General features: G+C 40.5%; 1 protein-coding gene across 1 annotated transcript in view; it reads right to left on the reverse strand.

Annotated features, from left to right (window-relative positions):
- The window catches only part of DMGDH (dimethylglycine dehydrogenase), a 1,049,975-nt gene that overhangs the window by 759,415 nt on the left and 270,645 nt on the right, over window positions 1–19,915 (reverse strand). The window contains exon 5 of the mRNA XM_044063708.1: window positions 6,388–6,592. Within this exon, the coding sequence (XP_043919643.1) occupies window positions 6,388–6,592 (205 nt within the window). The remainder of the gene's footprint in view (window positions 1–6,387; window positions 6,593–19,915) is intronic.

Raw genomic sequence — 19,915 nt, forward strand, 5'->3', positions numbered from 1 at the left:
GAAATGACTGGGTATTGATTTTGAGGTGAGTAATATTTTGAAACTGTGTATTTTAGTGGTTTTCAAATAATGTCACCACCTGGTTTTATTTATTTCCCTTTGTTGACTGGCACAGTCCAACTGATCTTTTAAGTCTCTTTTCTGTGGAGTCCACAAGAGAAAAACCTCTACTTTAATACTGAGACTAACACATGACCTAATGTTTAGTACACATGGTATAGATAACTAGTATATAAAGGAAGACTGGTAACGTAATACAGGATATACATATTTCAAAATAAACAAGACCATCTGCCATCCAAATAAATAGATTATGTCTGAAATTTCATGAACTATAACATACACACTGGTGTATAATTAAGCAATAACCCACGCCTGGGTGTGGGTAATGCTGGATGTACCCACGGTTGGTGTGGTTTGGTCACGAGGGCGAAGCTGAGTGGCAAACAAAGACAACTGTGGGTAAATCCAGCATTACCCACACCCAGAAGTGGGTTATTGCTATTATACAATGACATTATTTAAGAAAAAAATACTTTTCTTAAATAATGGCATTGTATAATGCCTCCGTGCTGCCCTTCCACAGCTGTCTGGTATTCTGCGGCAGTTATGATGTACTGCACATGCGTATGCTTATGCAGTACATCAGAGATGTGGGTGGAAGCAACGGAGAAAGCAAGATCTCCGTTGCTTTTTAGAAAGTGTCTCGCTATGTTAAAGGAGTTTAACATAGTGAGACAGCTTTAAAAAAAGCAACGGAGAAACTCTGATGAAATCTACAAGCAGTAGATGAAAGCGTTCAACCTGTATTTTTTGTACTATTATATTAAACCAGTTTTTAACCAGTTGGAACGTGACACTTATTTTTCTTGGAACCATTTTTGTGCATCATTCATTTGGTAAAATTAGAAAGTTGCTACAACAGCAGGATATGTTTTAGCATGCATTTTCTGAAGGAAATGAAGTCCGAAACTCAAATGTAAGTCATTATTCAGTGACTTCAACCAACAAAGACCTGTTTGCAAAATAAAAATGTTATGAGGGAAAAAACAGACAAAATAAAGCTAAAATCTGGACATTCTGTGAAAATCTGGACAGCTGATGGGTATGCAGGTATGAAGCATTTAATGGTTGTCATTATTACCTGTGTTTAATCATGTTTGTTTTATATGTACACTCCTTCTAAACATGTGTGTGTGTGTGCAAACATTAAATACTTACTAAACTAACATTTTGGATATAAAATAATTCCTTCAACAACAGTTACCTATACTACATCAAGTCTGAAACATTAGGCAGAGTAACTATTTTGCATTAAAAATATTTAAAAATAAATATTAACTGTGAAACTGTAAAACTAAAACCATGCTCTCATGCCCCAGACAACCTTCTATCTAACTTTCTCAAGCTAGCTGCTGATGGCATTGCTCTTCCCATTACCAGACTTAACAACATTCAATCCAAAAATCCCATGTATACCTCCTCAGGAAGAAACCACATATCATTCCCCTCCACAAAGGAGGAAACAATACTGACATTTACAACTTTTGTCGTATAGCCATCCTGTCCTCTACCTCAAAAGTCCTTGAAAAATGCATACACTTGCAACTTCTACCCTACCTCCTAGACCATCAATTTCCTTCCCCTACTCAACATGGATTTAGACCTGGACATACTACTACCACTGCCCTTCTGTCCTTCCTTGACATCATCAACCACACCCGAGATTCTGGCAACATTGTATCTACCCTTCTCCTAGACTTACCAAAGGCCTTCAATACTGTTTCCCACAACCTTCTCTTGTCCAAACTCTCTCTTCTCACCCCCCTCCCCCATTAACTGGTTTTACAGTTACCTTTCTAATGGACAACAAGCCATCAAGTGGAACAACAGTACCTCTTCCTTCCTTCACACTCAACAGGAGTTCCACAAGGCTCAATATTAGGTCCCCTTTACTTTGTAACATCTTCATTAATAATTTTCATCAGGGCATTCCTAATACCAAACTTGTCCAATACAGAGACGATTCCACCATAATTTGCTATGGTCAATCTCTCCCCAAACTCATGCAACTAACACAAGATGCCTTCTCTTGTACCGAGTCTTGGATGCTGAATAATCACTTTGCTCTCAATGCATCCAAAAACAAAATCATGATCTTTACCCCATCTAAAAATACCGCTATCGATAAAAATTCCTTCTCCATAGTCAGTCAGAATAAGATTCCTATTGAAATCATCTCCCATACAAAACTTCTAGGTGTTATCACTGATGAACATTTAAAGTCTGATATTCATATACAAACTAGTATTAAGAAAGCACACCAAAAGCTCGGAATGCTGTATTGTCACAGTCGTTATCTCACGCCATCATCCAAACATATACTATCTACTTCCTACCTCATCCCCTCTCTCTTGTAAGGAGCCCCTCTCCTCGACAACCTTCAATCTTCCTTAAAGTCAAAACTGTCATCCTGCTACAATAAAATCTCTAAGTTTGCTACTGAGATCAAATCCTCCTCCCACCACTGTGATGCACTCCACTTCTTGAACTGGCTGGGACTCCACCACTGTCTCTCTTACATTCAGCTGTTAACTGCTCACAAACTCACTTTCAAACCCACTAACTGCCCTATCCTCTCCTCCATATTCACCTTGCATCATCCTGACAGACTACTCAGGTCCAGTAACCAGAACCTCCTCAAAGTGTACAAACCCTTATGCGCACCAGGGCAATTTTTCCTGTATTTTCCCTTGCTCGTCTATGGAATTCACCCCCCCACATTCAAATCACCCAAAACCACTCTGCCTTCAAGACCATGCTCCATTCCCATCTCTCTTCTCACTGGGAATGCTGCTCTCACCCCACCCAACTCCCTCTATTTCATTTCTGCTCCCCTATCCTTTTTTTTTCCTTTCTCAAAACTCAACCTACTGACTCCCTTCATTTCAATTTCACTCCCTCCCCCCTTTTTCCCTTCTCATAACTCAACCTATTCACCTCTCACTGTTCTTCACTCCTCTAATTATTCCTACCTCTCACCTCATGAAACTAGGAGTGCATATATGCCTGCACTCCAAATTATACTTATGTACTCCAAAATACATGTGTTTTAATTTAATTTAAAGCTTTGTTACAACATCTTGCTCAAATGTTATTATTCTGTTTTATATGTTACTATGTTTTAGTAGTTTTTGAAAATTGTTTTACACTTGTTAACTTTGTTGATATTAGATTTGTAATATTTATATATGGAGCATTTTTCCCTGGGCCTCCATTGGAAATGGGCTCATTTTCGGCCCAATAGACTTTCCTGCTTAACAAACTGCAAATAAATAAATAAATATAGTAATTAAAAATATATATACAAAATTATTTAACATATAGCCCATTCTCTACACACAATAATGCCCTCCAGGGTGCATGCTATTGTGTAAATAATGCCTTTCCAAGGGTATTTACTTTATTTACACAGTAACACTCAACCTGTTAGGCATTATTGCTTGCTTTAAAAAGGGGACTTATTTTAGTATTTTTAGTACAAGAATTGCTAAACATTAGTTTTGCAGTACATTAGCACCACAGCCAGGTATTCATCATGTAAAGTATACCGTTTGCACTGGGAGAGGTAAATATACATCTGCAGTTCTATTTGCACCTGTCCCAGATAGTAATCACAGATATCTTGCACATAGTTTAAAAAGTGTAGTGTACAGTGATAACAGGGAAGTGAATAGGCATTCTTAGCTGACCAATCACAGTATCCCTACACAAGCCATACCACTGAAGAATTACTGAACAAGCCCTTTGCACATCGCAGGGTATAACAATAATAGGGATGTGCAACTAAGAATCCCAGTTAAAACATTACGTTATTTAAAAGTGTGGTAAACAGAAGATCCCTTTATAAACAAGTAAACAGGGGTCTTCATCTAGACAATTACAATATCCCTTTATAAACAAGTAAACAGGGGTCATCATGTAGACAGTTATAGTGTCCCTTTAAAAGGCACACTGCTGAAGAATCCCCACACAAGCCCCTTTCACATAGCATAAAGTGATAACATGGAAGTGAAAAAGACCCTATCAAAGATTCTCTGAACAAGCTCCAACACCACCCTTAATGCAGTCCCTAATTCAGTCTGCTTAAGTGTCAAGTATCACTTCTGCCACTGAGCAAAGATTTAAAGGACACCTCCATCAGTCCCAGTATAAGACTAAGTTTCCTGACAAAAGTGTTATAGGGATCGATTCCAAGAAATGGTCAGTGCCTGATTCTGCAAAAACTGCATCTAGTGGGCAGTATGTCGACATTCTCAACACTTATTTCTAAGATTGGGGCTTGTATAATGGTTAAGGTATTCACCTCATAAATACAAGGTACATAGGTTTGATTCTCATCTTTGGAAGGGAAACAGGCCAAGCTTAAAATGGCCCTATGAATGCCGTTATAGGTGAAAAGCTATGAATGTTTATTAAATTATTAATTTATTTATATAAAACAGTTTTATACATATAATTCCATTTTGTACTCTGCTATTTTTAAAGAAAACATGTCCTCATTTTAAATATGTACTGATTTTCCATTCATACCTCATTCTCTGATTAGCTGTCTGTAATAAAAAAAAAAACAATTTATAGTCCTGGCAGCTGTAATGAAATAACAAAAAGAATATGCAAAATGTTCCACAAAAAGAGAGCATTTTCATTTCCACATGCATTATTACAAATAACGGCAAATATAACAAAAGCACGAGCTGCTGAGATCCAGAAGAACGGGGGATGCATGGAAATACATCTGAAAACAGTAATGACAGAGTCAACACTCAAATAATGTCTTCAGGAAGGCAATAAACCCATGGAAATAGATTGCCAGCAGAAATGTTCCCCTGAAAACACTGCCTGCAAGCATGACGATAAATGGAACATCTAAAGGTACAATGCCTAAATACCTAAAAAGTAACGATTCTGAGAACTGTTTTACTACCTGAAGATTACATATTATACAATTCCTCCCCTAAAACGTGCACGTTGATTGGCCAGCCCAACCAGCGTGCCCGTTGTAAATCCCTCAATATACTAACGGAAAAAGGTCCGTCGCCGGACTTTTCCGTTAGTATAAAATACTGTCTCGCTATGTTAAAAGAGTTTAACATAGCGACACAGGTTTAAAAAGCAACGGAGATCTCCGTTGCTTTTTTTAAACTGTATCGCTATGTTAAACTCCTTTAACATAGCGACACAGATCTTGCGATCTCCGTTGCTTTTTTTTTTTAAAGCTGTCTCGCTATATTAAATGGGTTTAACATAGCAAGACAGCTTTAAAATAAGCAACGGAGATATCCGTTGCTTATTTTAAAGCTGTCTCGCTATTTTAAACCCATTTAACATAGCGAGACAGTTTTTTTAAAAAAAAAGCAACGGAGATCGCAAGATCTCCGTTTTTAGTTCGCTATGTTAAATAGGTTTAACATAGCGAGACAGCTTTACAATAAGCAACGGAGATCTCCGTTGCTTATTTTAAAGCTGTCTCGCTATGTTAAACCCATTTAACATAGCTAATCAGAAAAGCAACGGAGATCTTGCGTTCTCCGTTGCTTTTGCCCACAGCTCTGATGTACTGCATAGGCATGCGCAGTACATCAGAACTGCCGCAGAATACCAGACAGCTGCGGAAGGGCAGTAAAGAGGCATTATACAATACCATTATTTAAGAAAAGTAATTATTTCTTTTCTTAAATAATGTCATTGTATAATAGCAATAACCCACTTCTGGGTGTGGGTAATGCTGGATTTACCCACAGTTGGCTTTGTTTGGTCCCTCGGGCTTCGCCCTTGGGACCAAACCACGCCAACCTTGGGTAAATCCAGCATTACCCACACCCAGGCGTGGGTTATTGCTATATTCCTACATGCCTACATAAGAAGAAATAGGAAGAGAAATATGGGGAACTATGTGTAGATAACAAAACTGCAACTAACCACCAATACATTTATATAATTGCAATATGAAAAAGCAGTGCAGTAACATGTGCAGGGATACATTGTATTTTACAGACTGCATGCTGCCTACAGATCTACTACATAAATGATTTCGCTCAGGGTCAACAAAATGGACTTTAAAAAAAAGTATACATATCATACACACACACACACATATACATATACATATATATATATATATATATATATATATATATATATATATATATATATATATATATATTGACAAGATTCAAAAGGCACCAAGACACTTTTAGTAAAATAGTGAACTACTAGATAAAGCTCTTACTGCTGAAAAAAATACACACATAACCTTCACATCTTCATCTCTTCTGGAATTAATACAAGCGTTCTAGGATAACAAACCCATTAAAATTTGCTCACCTGCAGTGTTAATAATTCTGTCTGCCCGAATAGTTCCATGTGGGGTTTCTACATCCCACTTTCCATCATGTACAGGTTTCAGGCCAATCACAGGTGCTGGATAATACAATTCTGCTCCATACTTCCTTGCACCAGCAGCCAGAGCCATAGTAAGTGAATATGGATCAATGTGCCCATCTCCAGGGTTATAAAGGCCAGACAATACCTAAATGTGTTACATAAAAAGTGAATGCATGTATTTTCAGCCATTTTAACATAAGGCCTGATTATGAATAAAGACTTCTTCTGTTTTTAATCAGAATATCTTTATGGTATAAGAACTGAATGCACTAACATTCATGTATGCACTTTATGAACGCACTAACATTCACGTATGCACTTTATGTACAGTTCTAAAAAACAAATAATCTCTGTGGTATCCCCAAAGTCTCAAACAACGCACTAAACAAGTATAGTGGGTCCAAAAACAAAAAAGTGTAAGAGACCTTTCTGTGTGGAAGATTTTCAATTGTATACAGCTCAGCAAGCTCCTGCCTGGTGCCCTGCAGAGTTCTACAGCAGCAGAGAGACAAAAGAGAGACCTTGGAGTGATTAAGTTAAATTTTTCTGCATTTTCTTGCTGCCTTTAGCTAATTCTGCCTAAAACGCCAATTTTTTAGAGTTTCTGTGATTTAAAAAGCTTGTTTCAGCTACATATTGTACTTATTTTACTGCCTGCACTTTAACAAAGTTGTTTTTGTGTTTAAATTACCTGTCTAACTGTTGCAGGCTACACACTCAAGTGTAACAGCCATTTCTGTGCATTTAAAGTGTTTTTTTGATTGTATCTGTTTATTTTCTGAAAAAATATATATATACTTATTTTCCTGCCTTTCTAAGCTAGTATAGTCCAGTTTTCAGGTTAGTGCTGAATTCAGGCTGTGTTACAAGTTTCTGTGTATGCCCATACCTTACTTGGATAGAAGGAAGTTTCTCTGTTCACCTGTGAGAGAGGGGAGCTTTGAACAGCCTATCTGTCCCTGGAGGAGTGGTTTCAGCCCAGAAATTAGTAGTTTATTGGCCATTTTGGGCTAATTTCTATCTCTTTCATTTCCCTGCTATAAAACCCGCATTTGCAAAGTTTTTGTGCTTGTATACAGCTCAGCAAGCTCCTGCCTGGTGCCCTTCAGAGTTCTACAGCAGCAGAGAGACAAAAGAGAGACTTTGGGGTAATTAAGTATCATTTTTCTGCATTTTCTTACTGCCTTTAGCTAATTCTGCCTAAAACGCTGATTTGTTAGAGTTTCTGTGATTTAAAAAGCTTGTTTCAGCTACATATTGTACTTATTTTACTGCCTGCACTTTAACAAAGTCATTTTTGTGTTTAAATTACCTGTTTAACTGTTGTAGGCTACACACTCAAGTGTAATAGCCATTTCTGTGCATTTAAAGTGGTTTTTTTTACTGCATCTGCCTTATTTTCTGAAAAAAAAAATACTTGTTTACCCACCTTTCTAAGTTAGTATAGTCCACTTTTCAGGTTAGTGCTGAATTCTGGGCTGTGTTGCACGTTTCTGTGTTTGCTCATACCTTACTTGGATAAAGGAAGTTTCTCTGTTCACCTGTGAGAGAGGGGAGCTTTGAGCAGCCTAACTGTCCCTGAAGGAGTGGTTTCAGCCCAGAAATTAGTAGTTTATTGGCCATTTTGGGCTAATTTGTATTTCTTTCATTTCCCTGCTATAAAACCCGCATTAGCGCGATTTTGTGCACTGGGCAGTGCCGGTTAGCTAGGGTATAACTATTCCCGGCTCCACAAAGTCTACTCTTCAATTTTTCCCTTGGAACTAGACAAACTTTCAACTTAAGCTCTGAAAAGCATTTACTTCTCAGCTCGGCACTTGCTCAAAACTCATAGCAAGCACTAATAAACCTTCACTCTAGACCCCCCTATACTGTAGAGAAGGACAATGCTCTCTATTCGACCTTATCAGCCAATTAGTACCACCAGTCTCACACAGACCTATGAAACCAGCACCGGCAAAAAACACACATAAATGCACGAAAACATACTCGGAGGCTCTAAATAAAAATCTGCAAAAGCAACAGAGACCTCCAAAGCAGACATCCAAGCAACCTCCACCCTCCCAACACAAACCATGAAACACATACCTCACAAAACCAGTGTGCCATGCAATCACAGCCCTTAAGGCAAAATAACATACCCAATACACTAGTAATAGGTGACTCTACAGTCAGGCACACTGATGTCCCACTCACTAGGCTGATAAAGGAGAAGGCTACTGTTAGCTGCCTGTCGGGTGCCAGAATTCACCACATTAACACAAGCTCTCAGGTCACTCCAGAACAAGTACAGATATGGCTCTGTCATTGTCCATGTTGGTGTGAATGACCTGAGCTGTACCTCCCTGGACTACATGAAAAGAGACAAGGAAGAGCTCTCTGATCACATAGCCCAGGCCAGTATGACTCTGACCCTGAGTTGCATCCTGCCCTCAGCAAGAATGATACCATGGTATAAAGTAAAAATTATCAGTTGCAACAACTGGCTAAGCTTCTGGTGTCATTCAAAGGGGATCCAGTGTCTGTCAGCCTGGGATGACATGCTCAACAAGCCATGCTGCTTCGCTAGAGACGGCTTGCACCCGTCACCTTTAGGGTTTCGAATACTGGCCAAGGCTTTTGCCACCCCAAAGTGCCTTTTTTAGGCAAGGCTCAAAAGAGAAACCCACCGCCATAAATAGCACAAGTAACAAAAAAACTGAGGGTAATGCTACTCAATGCCAGAAGTCTAAACCTCAAAATGCACGTACTCGAAGCACTCCTCAGTATGGAGAAAACTGATTTATGTGCAGTAACAGAAAAGTACAGTTTTGTACCTACCATAAATGTAGATGTCAGATAGGCATGCATCTGCAGTCCTTACAAATGGGTTGTCCTGTCATCAGGCAGCCCTTCAGTCGGCCGGATTCCAAAGTCTGGGTCTGGCCTCGGCTGGTGTCGCACTTCACCCGACGTCATAGCTGCAGTTATTCGGGTATAAAGGCATCAGCCGACGCCATTTTCCTCAGTGTTTCTTGCCCCAGATGCCAGGTGCCCTCTAGGAAGGCTAAATTTGGATAAAAGCAAATGGTTCCAAATAGTAGAGAGCAAACAAAAATAAGCATGTATGTACATATATACAAACAAATACACCATAATAGATTCCACCAGCTAGCTACAAGATGGGCAAATACCCTAGGAGTACCACAGAGGGGAAGGAGGGTGGGTAATCCTGACTGCAGATGCATGCCTATCGGACATCTACATTTATGGTAGGTACAAAACTGTACTATGTCCTTCAAGGATGCATCTGCAGTCCTTACAAATGGGTAGAATACCATAGCCAAACTGGGGAGGAGGAGAAATAAGATTATGGTGTAGTTAAGATCCCTTGCAAAACAGCAGTGGCAAAACCTGCTCGGGATCTGGAGTATAAAGGTAAATTATAATGCTTGGCAAATGTATGCACGGAGCTCCAAGTAGCAGCCTCTAAAATGTCTTTGGTAGCCACTCCTCATAGAAAAGCTGTGGTAGTGGCTGTAGCCCTTGTAGAGTGAGGCCTGATGTTTTCTGGAGTTTTCTTCCCATGGTAGGCGTAACAAAATCTAATGCAATTTCCTATCCACTTAGAGATTGTCTGTTTTGAAATTGCTTTTCCTTCCATTCCTGTTGCATATGCTACCAGTAGCGGGTCAGTTTTTCTATTGCCCTTGGTCCTGTCCAGGTAGTAACGTAATTGTCTATGTACATCCAAGGTATGCAACAGTCTTTCTCCCCTGTTCTGTGGGTTGGGGAAGAATGTAGGTAGGTGGATAGCTTGGTTTAAAGATACCCTGGAGACCACCTTTGGCATAAAAGTAGGATTTGTTCTCATGGACACTCTATCTTGATGGAAGATCAGGAAGGGGTGAACTGCCATTAATGCCTGTAGCTCAGATACCCTTCTTGCTGAAGTGATTGCAAGCAGGAAAGCAGTTTTCCATGATAAGTATTGTAATTCTGCTGTTGCTGCTGGTTCGAAAGGGGGGAGTGTCAACTTTTCTAGCACAAAGTTCAAGTCCCATGCTGGCAATGGTGGCTTCCTAGGTGGTTTTACATTTTTAATTCCTCTCAGAAACTGCCTGAGCAGAGGATGTGAGAAGACTGGAGGATCCAAGTTGTATTCTGCTGAAATAGCTGATGCATGAATCTTAATGGAAGAATAGGACAGGCCGTTGTGGAAGAGCTCTGCCAAGTATTCCAGGATGTTGGCTATGTTTACCAGTGACACATTTTCTCCTTTTGCAGTACTCCAAATGTGATATCTTTTCCATTTTGCTGAATAATTTTTTCTTGTTGAGGGTCTGCGAGCCTCCAAGATAATGTCTTTAACCCTTTGGGATAAATTTGGGTTATTTGGTCTTATGCAATGTTCCAGGCAGTCAGCTGCAGTGTTTTCAGGTTTGGATGCAGGGTGTTGTAGTTGTTCTGTGTTAACAGTAAGGGAACCAGTGGTAGAGGCCAAATTTGTTCCTGAGACATGCTCCTCAGTAATGGGTACCAATGTTGCCTTGGCCAGTCTGGAGCTATCAGGATGATCCTTGGACGGTCTTCTTTGATCTTCAATAGCACCTTGTGCATCAAAGGAAGTGGTGGGAATGCATATGCTGTCAGGTTTTTCCAACTGAAAGATAGGGAGTCCACTTTCCAAGCAAGTGGGTGGTACATCCTTGTGCAGAATCTCTTCAGTTGGTGATTGCGTGGGGATGCAAATAAGTCTATTTCTGGTAGTCCCCATTTTCTTGTAATGGTTTTGAATATGTCCGGATGCAGCATCCATTCGTGGGCATCCGTGGTAGTTCTGCTTAGTATGTCTTCTAGTATGTTTTCTTTTCCTGGCACAAAAATTGCTTGTAACTGAATGTTGAGGCTCAGGGCCACATTCCAGAGCTCCATTGCCATCCGGCATAGAGGGTACGAATGTGTGCCTCCCTGTTTGTTGATGTACCACATAACTGTGGTGTTGTCTGTCCTTATCAACAGTTGACCTTGTCGAAGAAATGGTCTGAATGTCTGAATTGCCAGTTTTACTGCCAGCATTTCCTTTTGATTTATGTGTAGGTGCAGCTGGTCTTGAGTCCATAAGCCTTGTATGCACTTGTCCAGCATGTGCGCCCCCCAACCGAGGTCTGAGGCGTCCGTTGTGATGGTCTGGCTTGGTTGAGTGCTGTGGAAGGGCAGTCCTTTGTTTGATTGACAGGCATGAGCCCACCATTTGAATTCTTGCTTCAGGCATGGGATTATTGGAATTTGGGTTTCTAGGCTGTGCTTGTGCTGACACCATAAATTCCTTAGATGCCACTGTAACTTTCTCATATGCAGTCTGGCATGTGGAACCAAAATTATGCAGGATGCCATGAAACCCAAGGCTTGCAGGACTTTTCTTGCTGTTAGCTGGTTCTGTTTTGTTAATGCCAAGAAGTAGAGAGGGAGTTGCTCCTGTTTTTCTACTGTTAGAAATGCCATTTGTTGTGATGTGTCCAGCTCTGCACCCAAAAAGGTTATCCTGGATGGTATCAGCCTTGACTTTTTTATATTGACTGTGTATCCCAGGGCTTGCAGTAGATAAGTGACCCTTTTTAAGTCTTCTGCTAGTTTGTTTTTGTTGTCCGCTTGTAACAGGCAGTCGTCCAGGTAAGGGTAGACTTGAATTCCCTGAAGCCTGCAATGAGCAATTACTGATGCCAGGCATTTCGTGAACACTCTGGGCGCAGTAGATAAGCCAAAGGGCAATGCTGAGAATTGATAATGCTCTGATCCTGCAAGAAATCTGAGGTATCTTCTGCAATTTGGTCATATGGGGACATGCAGGTATGCCTCCTTGAGATCTAGAGTTACCAGCCAAGACTCCTTGCCCAACATGGGAAGAAGCTGCTGTAGGGTCAGCATTTTGAATTTTGGGACAATGAGGTATGTGTTTAAAGCGGACAGGTCGAGAATAGGTCTCCATTGGTTTTCTTTTCTTGGTACCAGGAAGAGCCTGGAGTAAAATCCTTGTCCTTGCTCCATAGATGGTACCTTTTCTACAGCTCTCATCCTTAGTAAGTGAGTTATTTGCTTTAGAGCTTCTGCCTTTTGATTTGGAGATAGGTTTGGCATTCCTCTCTTCCTTGGTAGAGTATGGAAGTGAAACCTGTAACCTTGGTCTATTGTCTGCAAAATCCACTTGTCTCCTGTGATGTAATGCCAGTTTACTGAAAATAAGGCTAGCTTTCTGCCTAAGGGTGCTTCTAGTTGTTCCCTGGTAGGCGGTGCTAGAGCCAAGTCACTGTGATTGTCCTGTAGTCGTGGTGGTGGCTGTATCTGTGGCTGTACCTCGCTGGTTGTTAGCCTGCCACTGACGTCCCTGTAGGCACCTCTGGATTGACCCCTGCCTCTTGAGCCTATTCCTGCCTCTCTGAGCTTTGGAGGTGTCTGGAAAGGACCAATTCTTGGAGGGCCAATTCCTGCTAAACCTTGGAGGTTGGACCTGTAAGAAATCTTTGACTGTCTGGACAGATTTTGCCTTCTCTTCCATCTTCTTCAGCACCTGTTGTGCGGGAGAGCCAAACAAATTGATCTTGTCCATGGGAGCATCCAGTAGTTTTGATTTAACATGATCTGGTAAGGCCTGCTCTTTTAACCATGCATGTCTTCTGATCACTGTGCCAGTCATGGCTGATCTAAAGGAAGCCTCCAGTGCATCATAGCCGCATTTTAAGGAATGGTTACTGACCTGCTGAATGTTATGTACCATTTCTTGAACAGATTTTTTGTCTAATGGTTCATCCGAGGACAGCTTTTTAGTTAACTGGTCTAACATAAATTCTTGATACTGGATCATGTGGAATTGACAGTTCAAGGCCCTAGCTGAAAGAGTAGCAGAAGTGTAAACTTTTTTACCCCATCTCTCTAAGGCCCTAGATTCCCTTTCAGAGGGGAGGGGGTTTTTGGTAGAGGTAGCTGCTACAGCCTTGGGTCCCTGGGAGATAGTTTCGGGATCTGCAAAAGGGGCCTTATACAAATGATAATGTGAGTCCGGAACCCTGTAGTACCTATCGGGCTTAGCAGGGGCCGGAGGAAGAGAATCAGGAGCAGTATAAGCATCATTAAAAGCATCATCCACAACAGTAAGTACTGGAGGAATGGCTAAAGGCCTATGCTGTGGCAAATGCAAAAAGGTTCTAAGCCTTTTCCTAGAGTCTGAAAAATCCTGGCCCTGCCATAGTATTCGGTAGTAGTAATCTCTGGTTCTGACCGACCGGCACTTGCGAACAGCTTCTGCTTCGGGGGCCACGCGGCAAGAAAGACTGAGGAAAATGGCGTCGGCTGATGCCTTTATACCCGAATAACTGCAGCTATGACGTCGGGTGAAGTGCGACACCAGCCGAGGCCAGACCCAGACTTTGGAATCCGGCCGACCGAAGGGCTGCCTGACGACAGGACAACCCATTTGTAAGAACTGCAGATGCATCCTTGAAGGACATCCTGGTTTAATGCTCCAGAGCACCCCAGCACTACTAGGCTACAACTCATACCATACATTTTGGCCACAAAACCCAGACCGAAATACAAAAGGCAGGGGCGTATCCATATTCAGCAAGGATAGCCACACCTCCAGTTTACTTGCACAGCATGATGCTTCAGAGATCATCCAGGTGCAACTAACAATGGGCAGAACTGCAATTCAAATTGTAGCTTGCTACATATCACCCACAATGTCCCAGGACCCCCATTCCAGATTTCTGGAAACATAAAGGTCCTACCAAACAACCTGATATTGGGTGATTTCAATTACCCAAACATTAACTGGGAGAACTACTCAAGTACTAACTCTCTTGCTAAACATTTCCTAGAATTTATAAACTCAAACGCCCTGGATCACCTGGTCAACACCCCCACCAGAGGTGACAACATATTGGACCTGGTCATCACCAACATGGGCGTCTGGTGTTCCACACTAGAGGTCAACCCCTCGCTGGTTAGATCTGACCATAAACTAATCACTCTGGATATCCACATTCCAGCCCCACCCCCTGGTCAAAGAAACCACCGTGAAAAACTTTTCAAAAGCAAATTTTACGTTACTTAAGATGGAGGTGGAAAGTTTCAAATCCCCCAAGCTAAAGGATAACGCTGCCCAAGCTGTAAAATCCTTTACTAATGCATTCTACGGGCACCTACAAGAATGCATGGATCATGCTATCCCAAGCAAAACCAAGACTCACTCCTCCAAGAAAAGGAAACCAGTCTGGTGGACCCCTGCCACAAACAAGCTATACAATAGAAGGAGGAAACTAGTACAGAAAAGAGTAAAATCCCAAGAAGGAAGATATCCCTGATCAATATCAGCATGAAACTATGATCCCTCATAAAATCATCCAAGGCTAGCTTTGAAAGAAAAATTGCCAAGGACTCCAAAGATAACCATAAGGCATTCTTTAGCTATGTCAAGAATCTAAGTGGCAATTTCCAGATCTGCCCGGAGTTCGTTCAGAATGGCACAAAATACACTGAACCAACCGGTATCGCCAACATCCTGGCAGACAGGCTCAGTGCAAACTTCACCTCCCTCTCACCCCCACAAGGGCCCATAACCATACCAGAAGAATGTAGTACCCCTGAAATCACAGACACTCAGGTTAAAACAGCCCTCTCCAAAGCCAAAAACACAGCATCAATGGGACTGGATGGTGTCCCAGGCTGTGTCCTACACGAGCTCAAAGATGAACTAACCCCTCACCTAAACACACTGTTCAAACTCAGCTTCTCCACAGGCTACGTGCCCATAGAGTGGCACACAGCAATGGTTATTCTGCTCCACAAAGGTGGAGCCACAAAAGACCCCGGGAACTATCGCCCTATAACCCTGACTAGCTTGGTCTGCAAGGCTATGGCGCTCATCATCATGGATCTCATTAACAGAGACACTGGGAACTTTCAAACACTGGACCCTACCCAGTCCGGCTTTGTTAATGGTAGATCATGCCTCTTACACCTGGTGGACTTCTTTGCAACAGTTACCAAGGCTATAGATGAGGAAAAGGTGGTCCACACAGCCTACCTCGACCTCGCAAAGGCCTTTGACACCATTCCCCATTCTGGTATAATAGACAAGCTCACCAGCCTGAACATAAACCCCTACATCATGAGATGGGTTGCCATCTGGTTCACAGACACAACCCACATCGTAAGAGTTGCGGGAGCTACGTCTGACTCTAAACTGGTTACAGGTGGCATTCCCCAGGGCTCAGTCCTAGGACCCCTCCTTTTCGGCATATACTTCTCAGAGGTACAGACAAGCACAGGAGGACTATGGCTGACCAAGTTTGCAGATTACTGCAAACTAGGGGCTATAATTGACTCTCCGGCTGACACAGACATCCTCCAAAAGGGTCTCACTGAGACAGATACCTGGTGTCAAAACCATGGCCTCAAGCTAAATGCCAAAAAGTGCATAGTTAGCCCCTTTGGAAGAAACAAAGTACCTACAAACTACCACATAGGTGGTAGCCCCCTAAATACGGAAGACGAAATAAGGGATCAAGGGATCAAAGTAGATAGTAGTCTCTCCTTTGATAATCATGTTGCCAAAGTGGTTAGAAAATCCTTCTATGCGGCCCACCTAATCACAAAAGGGTTTTCATCCAGCTCAAAAGAGGTCATTGTGCCCCTCTACGCATCACTCATCAGACCCATCATAGAGTACAACGCCTCATTTGGGATGTACCTTACAAGACACCTGCAACAGCTGGAAAGACCACAGAAGTACCTCACCAAGAGGATCACTGGCCTCAAACAGATGCCCTATGCAGCTAGACTGAAGAAACTCCAGCTGTAGTCGGTTGCATATCACCTACTCAGAGATGATCTCTGCCTGACATACAAGGCCATGTCCAAACCAGAATTGATGGACATGCTCCACCTAAAGAAAACCATATCCCCTCGAGCCACATGCTCTAGGGATCTAAACCTCACAACAACAATAAATAGAATGCGCTGGAGGGATAGATTCCTGTCCCAGAGACTTCCCATGTTCCGGAACAAGATTCCAATGTACATTAGTCAGAGCTCCTCACTAACACTCTCCAAGAGAAACCTTGACGAGTGGATGGGAAACAGAAAGTTTACCCCAGGGATCACTTCAGTGGCTGTGCTGGACAGAGGCACAAGGAAGTAATCTAACGAGGTGGCGGAAGCCAACACATTCCGGCTAGGCTTATAAATGCCTTTGGGTAAATAGCCTAGTACCTACCTATGAACCTATATATATATATATATATATATATATATATATATATATAGTTAATCAGTGTATATTAATTAGATCAGATAATGGTAGTAGAAGTAGCAAACAAACTTGTCCTAAGTCAAAAAAAATAAAAAATACAATTTGAAATATTATACAGAATTACTAAGTATTCAAGTAATCCAAGCAGGTTAGACAGTCTGTTTCCAGTCGAAAATCCTTTATTAAGCACACAGACAAGCAATCCAAGTAAAACAAAAAAGAGAATAACAGTTTTATCACAACCTTTCTAAATACATACATACCTTTTATCAGGTATGTCTTGGATAAAATCACAGACTTTATAATCTGGTTAATAAGAGGTACCGCATCATTATTAATTTTATTTAAAGTGCATAAGGGTTATGTTATTATGACAGCTACTAAGCAGGACAGGACCGACTCGAATGTCACACTGATGGGGGAAGGGATGTGTGAATTTGTTAACATGTATTATGTATACACTGTGTTTTACAGCACAACAAACCACTCCCATACCTGATAAAAAAAAATATATATATATATATATATATATATATATATATATATATATATTGTTAAAAAGTTTGTGATGAAACTATTATTCAGTTATTTTTGTTTTACTTGGATCGCTTGTCCCTATGCTTAATAAAGGATTTTTGACTGGAAACAGATTGTCTGCCCTGTTTGGATTACTTCTGAATACCTAGTAATTCTGTATAATATTTCAAATTATATTTTTTATTATTTTTTGACTTAGGACGAGTTTAAGTTTGCTACTTCTACTACCATTATCTGATCTTATTAATACACAGTGATTAACTAGATATATATATATGAACTGAAATTCTTCCACCCAGAGAAGTTTATTACACTGTTTTATTTACAGTCCCACATACCTGATAACTTTTAGGGCACCGATTTATAGTAGCAACCTTTTTCAACCCCACTGCATTTCCATACAGTGTTATTGAGTCATCTTATTGAGAAACTTTCACAAAAATGCAGACTGTAGATTTTCCAAGAAATCAACTTCCAGTTTACTGTGATCTGAAAGGTGGGGGTTTCAGGGACGGGCTTTAGAACACATAAATGTAACCAAAAATCTCCATTTTGTAATAGCCAACCCCAAACTGATGCCCCCATACATACACCACTTTTGAAAACAATCAAATTTAATTTAATCATTTGTAAACCAAAGGGGTAAAATGATCCCGTAAGGACACATTTAAACCACAGTCATGTCTGTCAAGCGTAAATGGACATCTGAGAACAGTTAATCAGCCAGCAGGTCTTGGGAACACAGCAAGGAAATTGCAGTAACTGAAGAAAACTGAGGTAAGCATTTGACATGCAGAATACAAGAAAGTAACCAGAAGTCAAGGATTAACAAAAGAATATGGAGGTGTGAGGCAGAAACTTTAAAAACTGAGCTCTCACTACCCCCCCGCAACACACACATGCGCACACACACAGACACACACACACACGCAAACAACATGTGCATTCGGTTTCTGATTGTTTCTTAGGTAAATATTTAAAAAATTTATTGTCGCACAGCAAACATTAACAAATGAAAGAAATAAAAAGGTTGCTTTCAGGCCAGTGAGTATTTATCTAAATATTCTGCATGGGTATTAGTATTATAAGACATTTACTTGATTGCAGATATCCATAGCCTCTGCAAACTCAGAAGACATGTTACAAAATGTTCCGTTGAGTATAAAGAGTATGCCAAACTAATTATTTTCTTGATGCAAAGGTCTTGAAATTGTAAGAAATAAAAAAAATTACAAACAATAAATGTTTTATATTAAAAGCAGAAAACTCAGAACTTCTAGTAATGCTGGAACATACAAGAACAGAATCTAAACAGATAACTTTCCCAAAATATTTACTAAAATTAAAGATGAGACTACTTTGTTATATTTGTTAAAATGTTAACTGAGTGGGATAGGTCTATTGATCTAAATTTTTAACTACAACCTGGGCCAAAGAGCAAAACACACTACAATTAAATGTTAATAAACATAGCAATCACAAAATAACAAATAATACAGTGGATGAAATATACACAGTAAATATGCATATTTTAAATATACTGCATAAAGAGTTACAGTAAGTACAATGTACAGTTTAAATTACATTACTGTAGAAGGAATACAGAATTATGCATGTATGGTATTTATGTATGTACATGTAATGTAGAACTAAATATCTGCCCAGACACCTTCAACAACTGGAAAGCCCACAGAGATAACTTACTAAAAGGATACAAAGCCTAAACAGCATGTCCTTCAACTAAAAGCCCTGTCACTATACTCAGTATCCTAAAGACTGCTATGAGGTGACTTGTGTCTGCCAGAAAAAGCATCCTCCGACACAATACAGATGGATTTAGTTCACATCAACAAGTAAATTGGCATCAAAAATACTCAGTCTACGGATCTAAACCTCTTCACACCAGCAGAAAGGTTTGAAGAGACTTATATCTCTCACAGAGTATACCGCTGTCCTGGAACTGACTTCCTAACCACATAAAACAAAGCACATTCATGTCCACATGCAAGCACACCTTGGACCTATGGATGTAAAACAAAAAAACTAACCCAGTACTGCCCTCTGTACTACTAATGGACAGAGACTGCTCCTAAATGCTTCATCCCATGCATGGGTCCCCTCAAATTATCTATGATATGATCCCACTTATTCTCATTCTGGGTAATATATAATTATCGACCATGGCCAGAGTCTAGCTGAATGGATAGGTTAATTTGAGCACAAAAGAAAAAATTGGCTAGGCTTAAAATGGCCCGCAAGGTTAGCTGGTCTAGTACTTACCTATGAATCTGTGAACTAAATGTAGATATTTTAGATTGCAAAGATAAAAACATAAAGATAGCATTGTATATGAGGTAATACAATATATTCTCTTAGAATATAATATATTGTGCAGGACATGATTAATTATAATATTTTGGATACTGGGATAAAGTGAGACATTTCAAAATGCACTTACATTGAACGGTACATTACAATGAAAAGGCCTCCTTACACAAGGCAATCTTCCTATACAACACTATGGAGAGTCTGTTCTCATAGTTCTGCCTCAGTTCCCGTCCAGTTACGCAAAAACTACTTTTCCAAAAGCCCAACAAACAGAGAAGTTTCAAAATGGCTTTTGATCAATGTTCTAGTTATTTA

The sequence above is a fragment of the Protopterus annectens genome, chromosome 2.part2 (genome assembly GCF_019279795.1).
Source record: "Protopterus annectens isolate FY-2018-M chromosome 2.part2, PAN1.0, whole genome shotgun sequence".
NCBI lineage: Eukaryota > Metazoa > Chordata > Ceratodontiformes > Protopteridae > Protopterus > Protopterus annectens.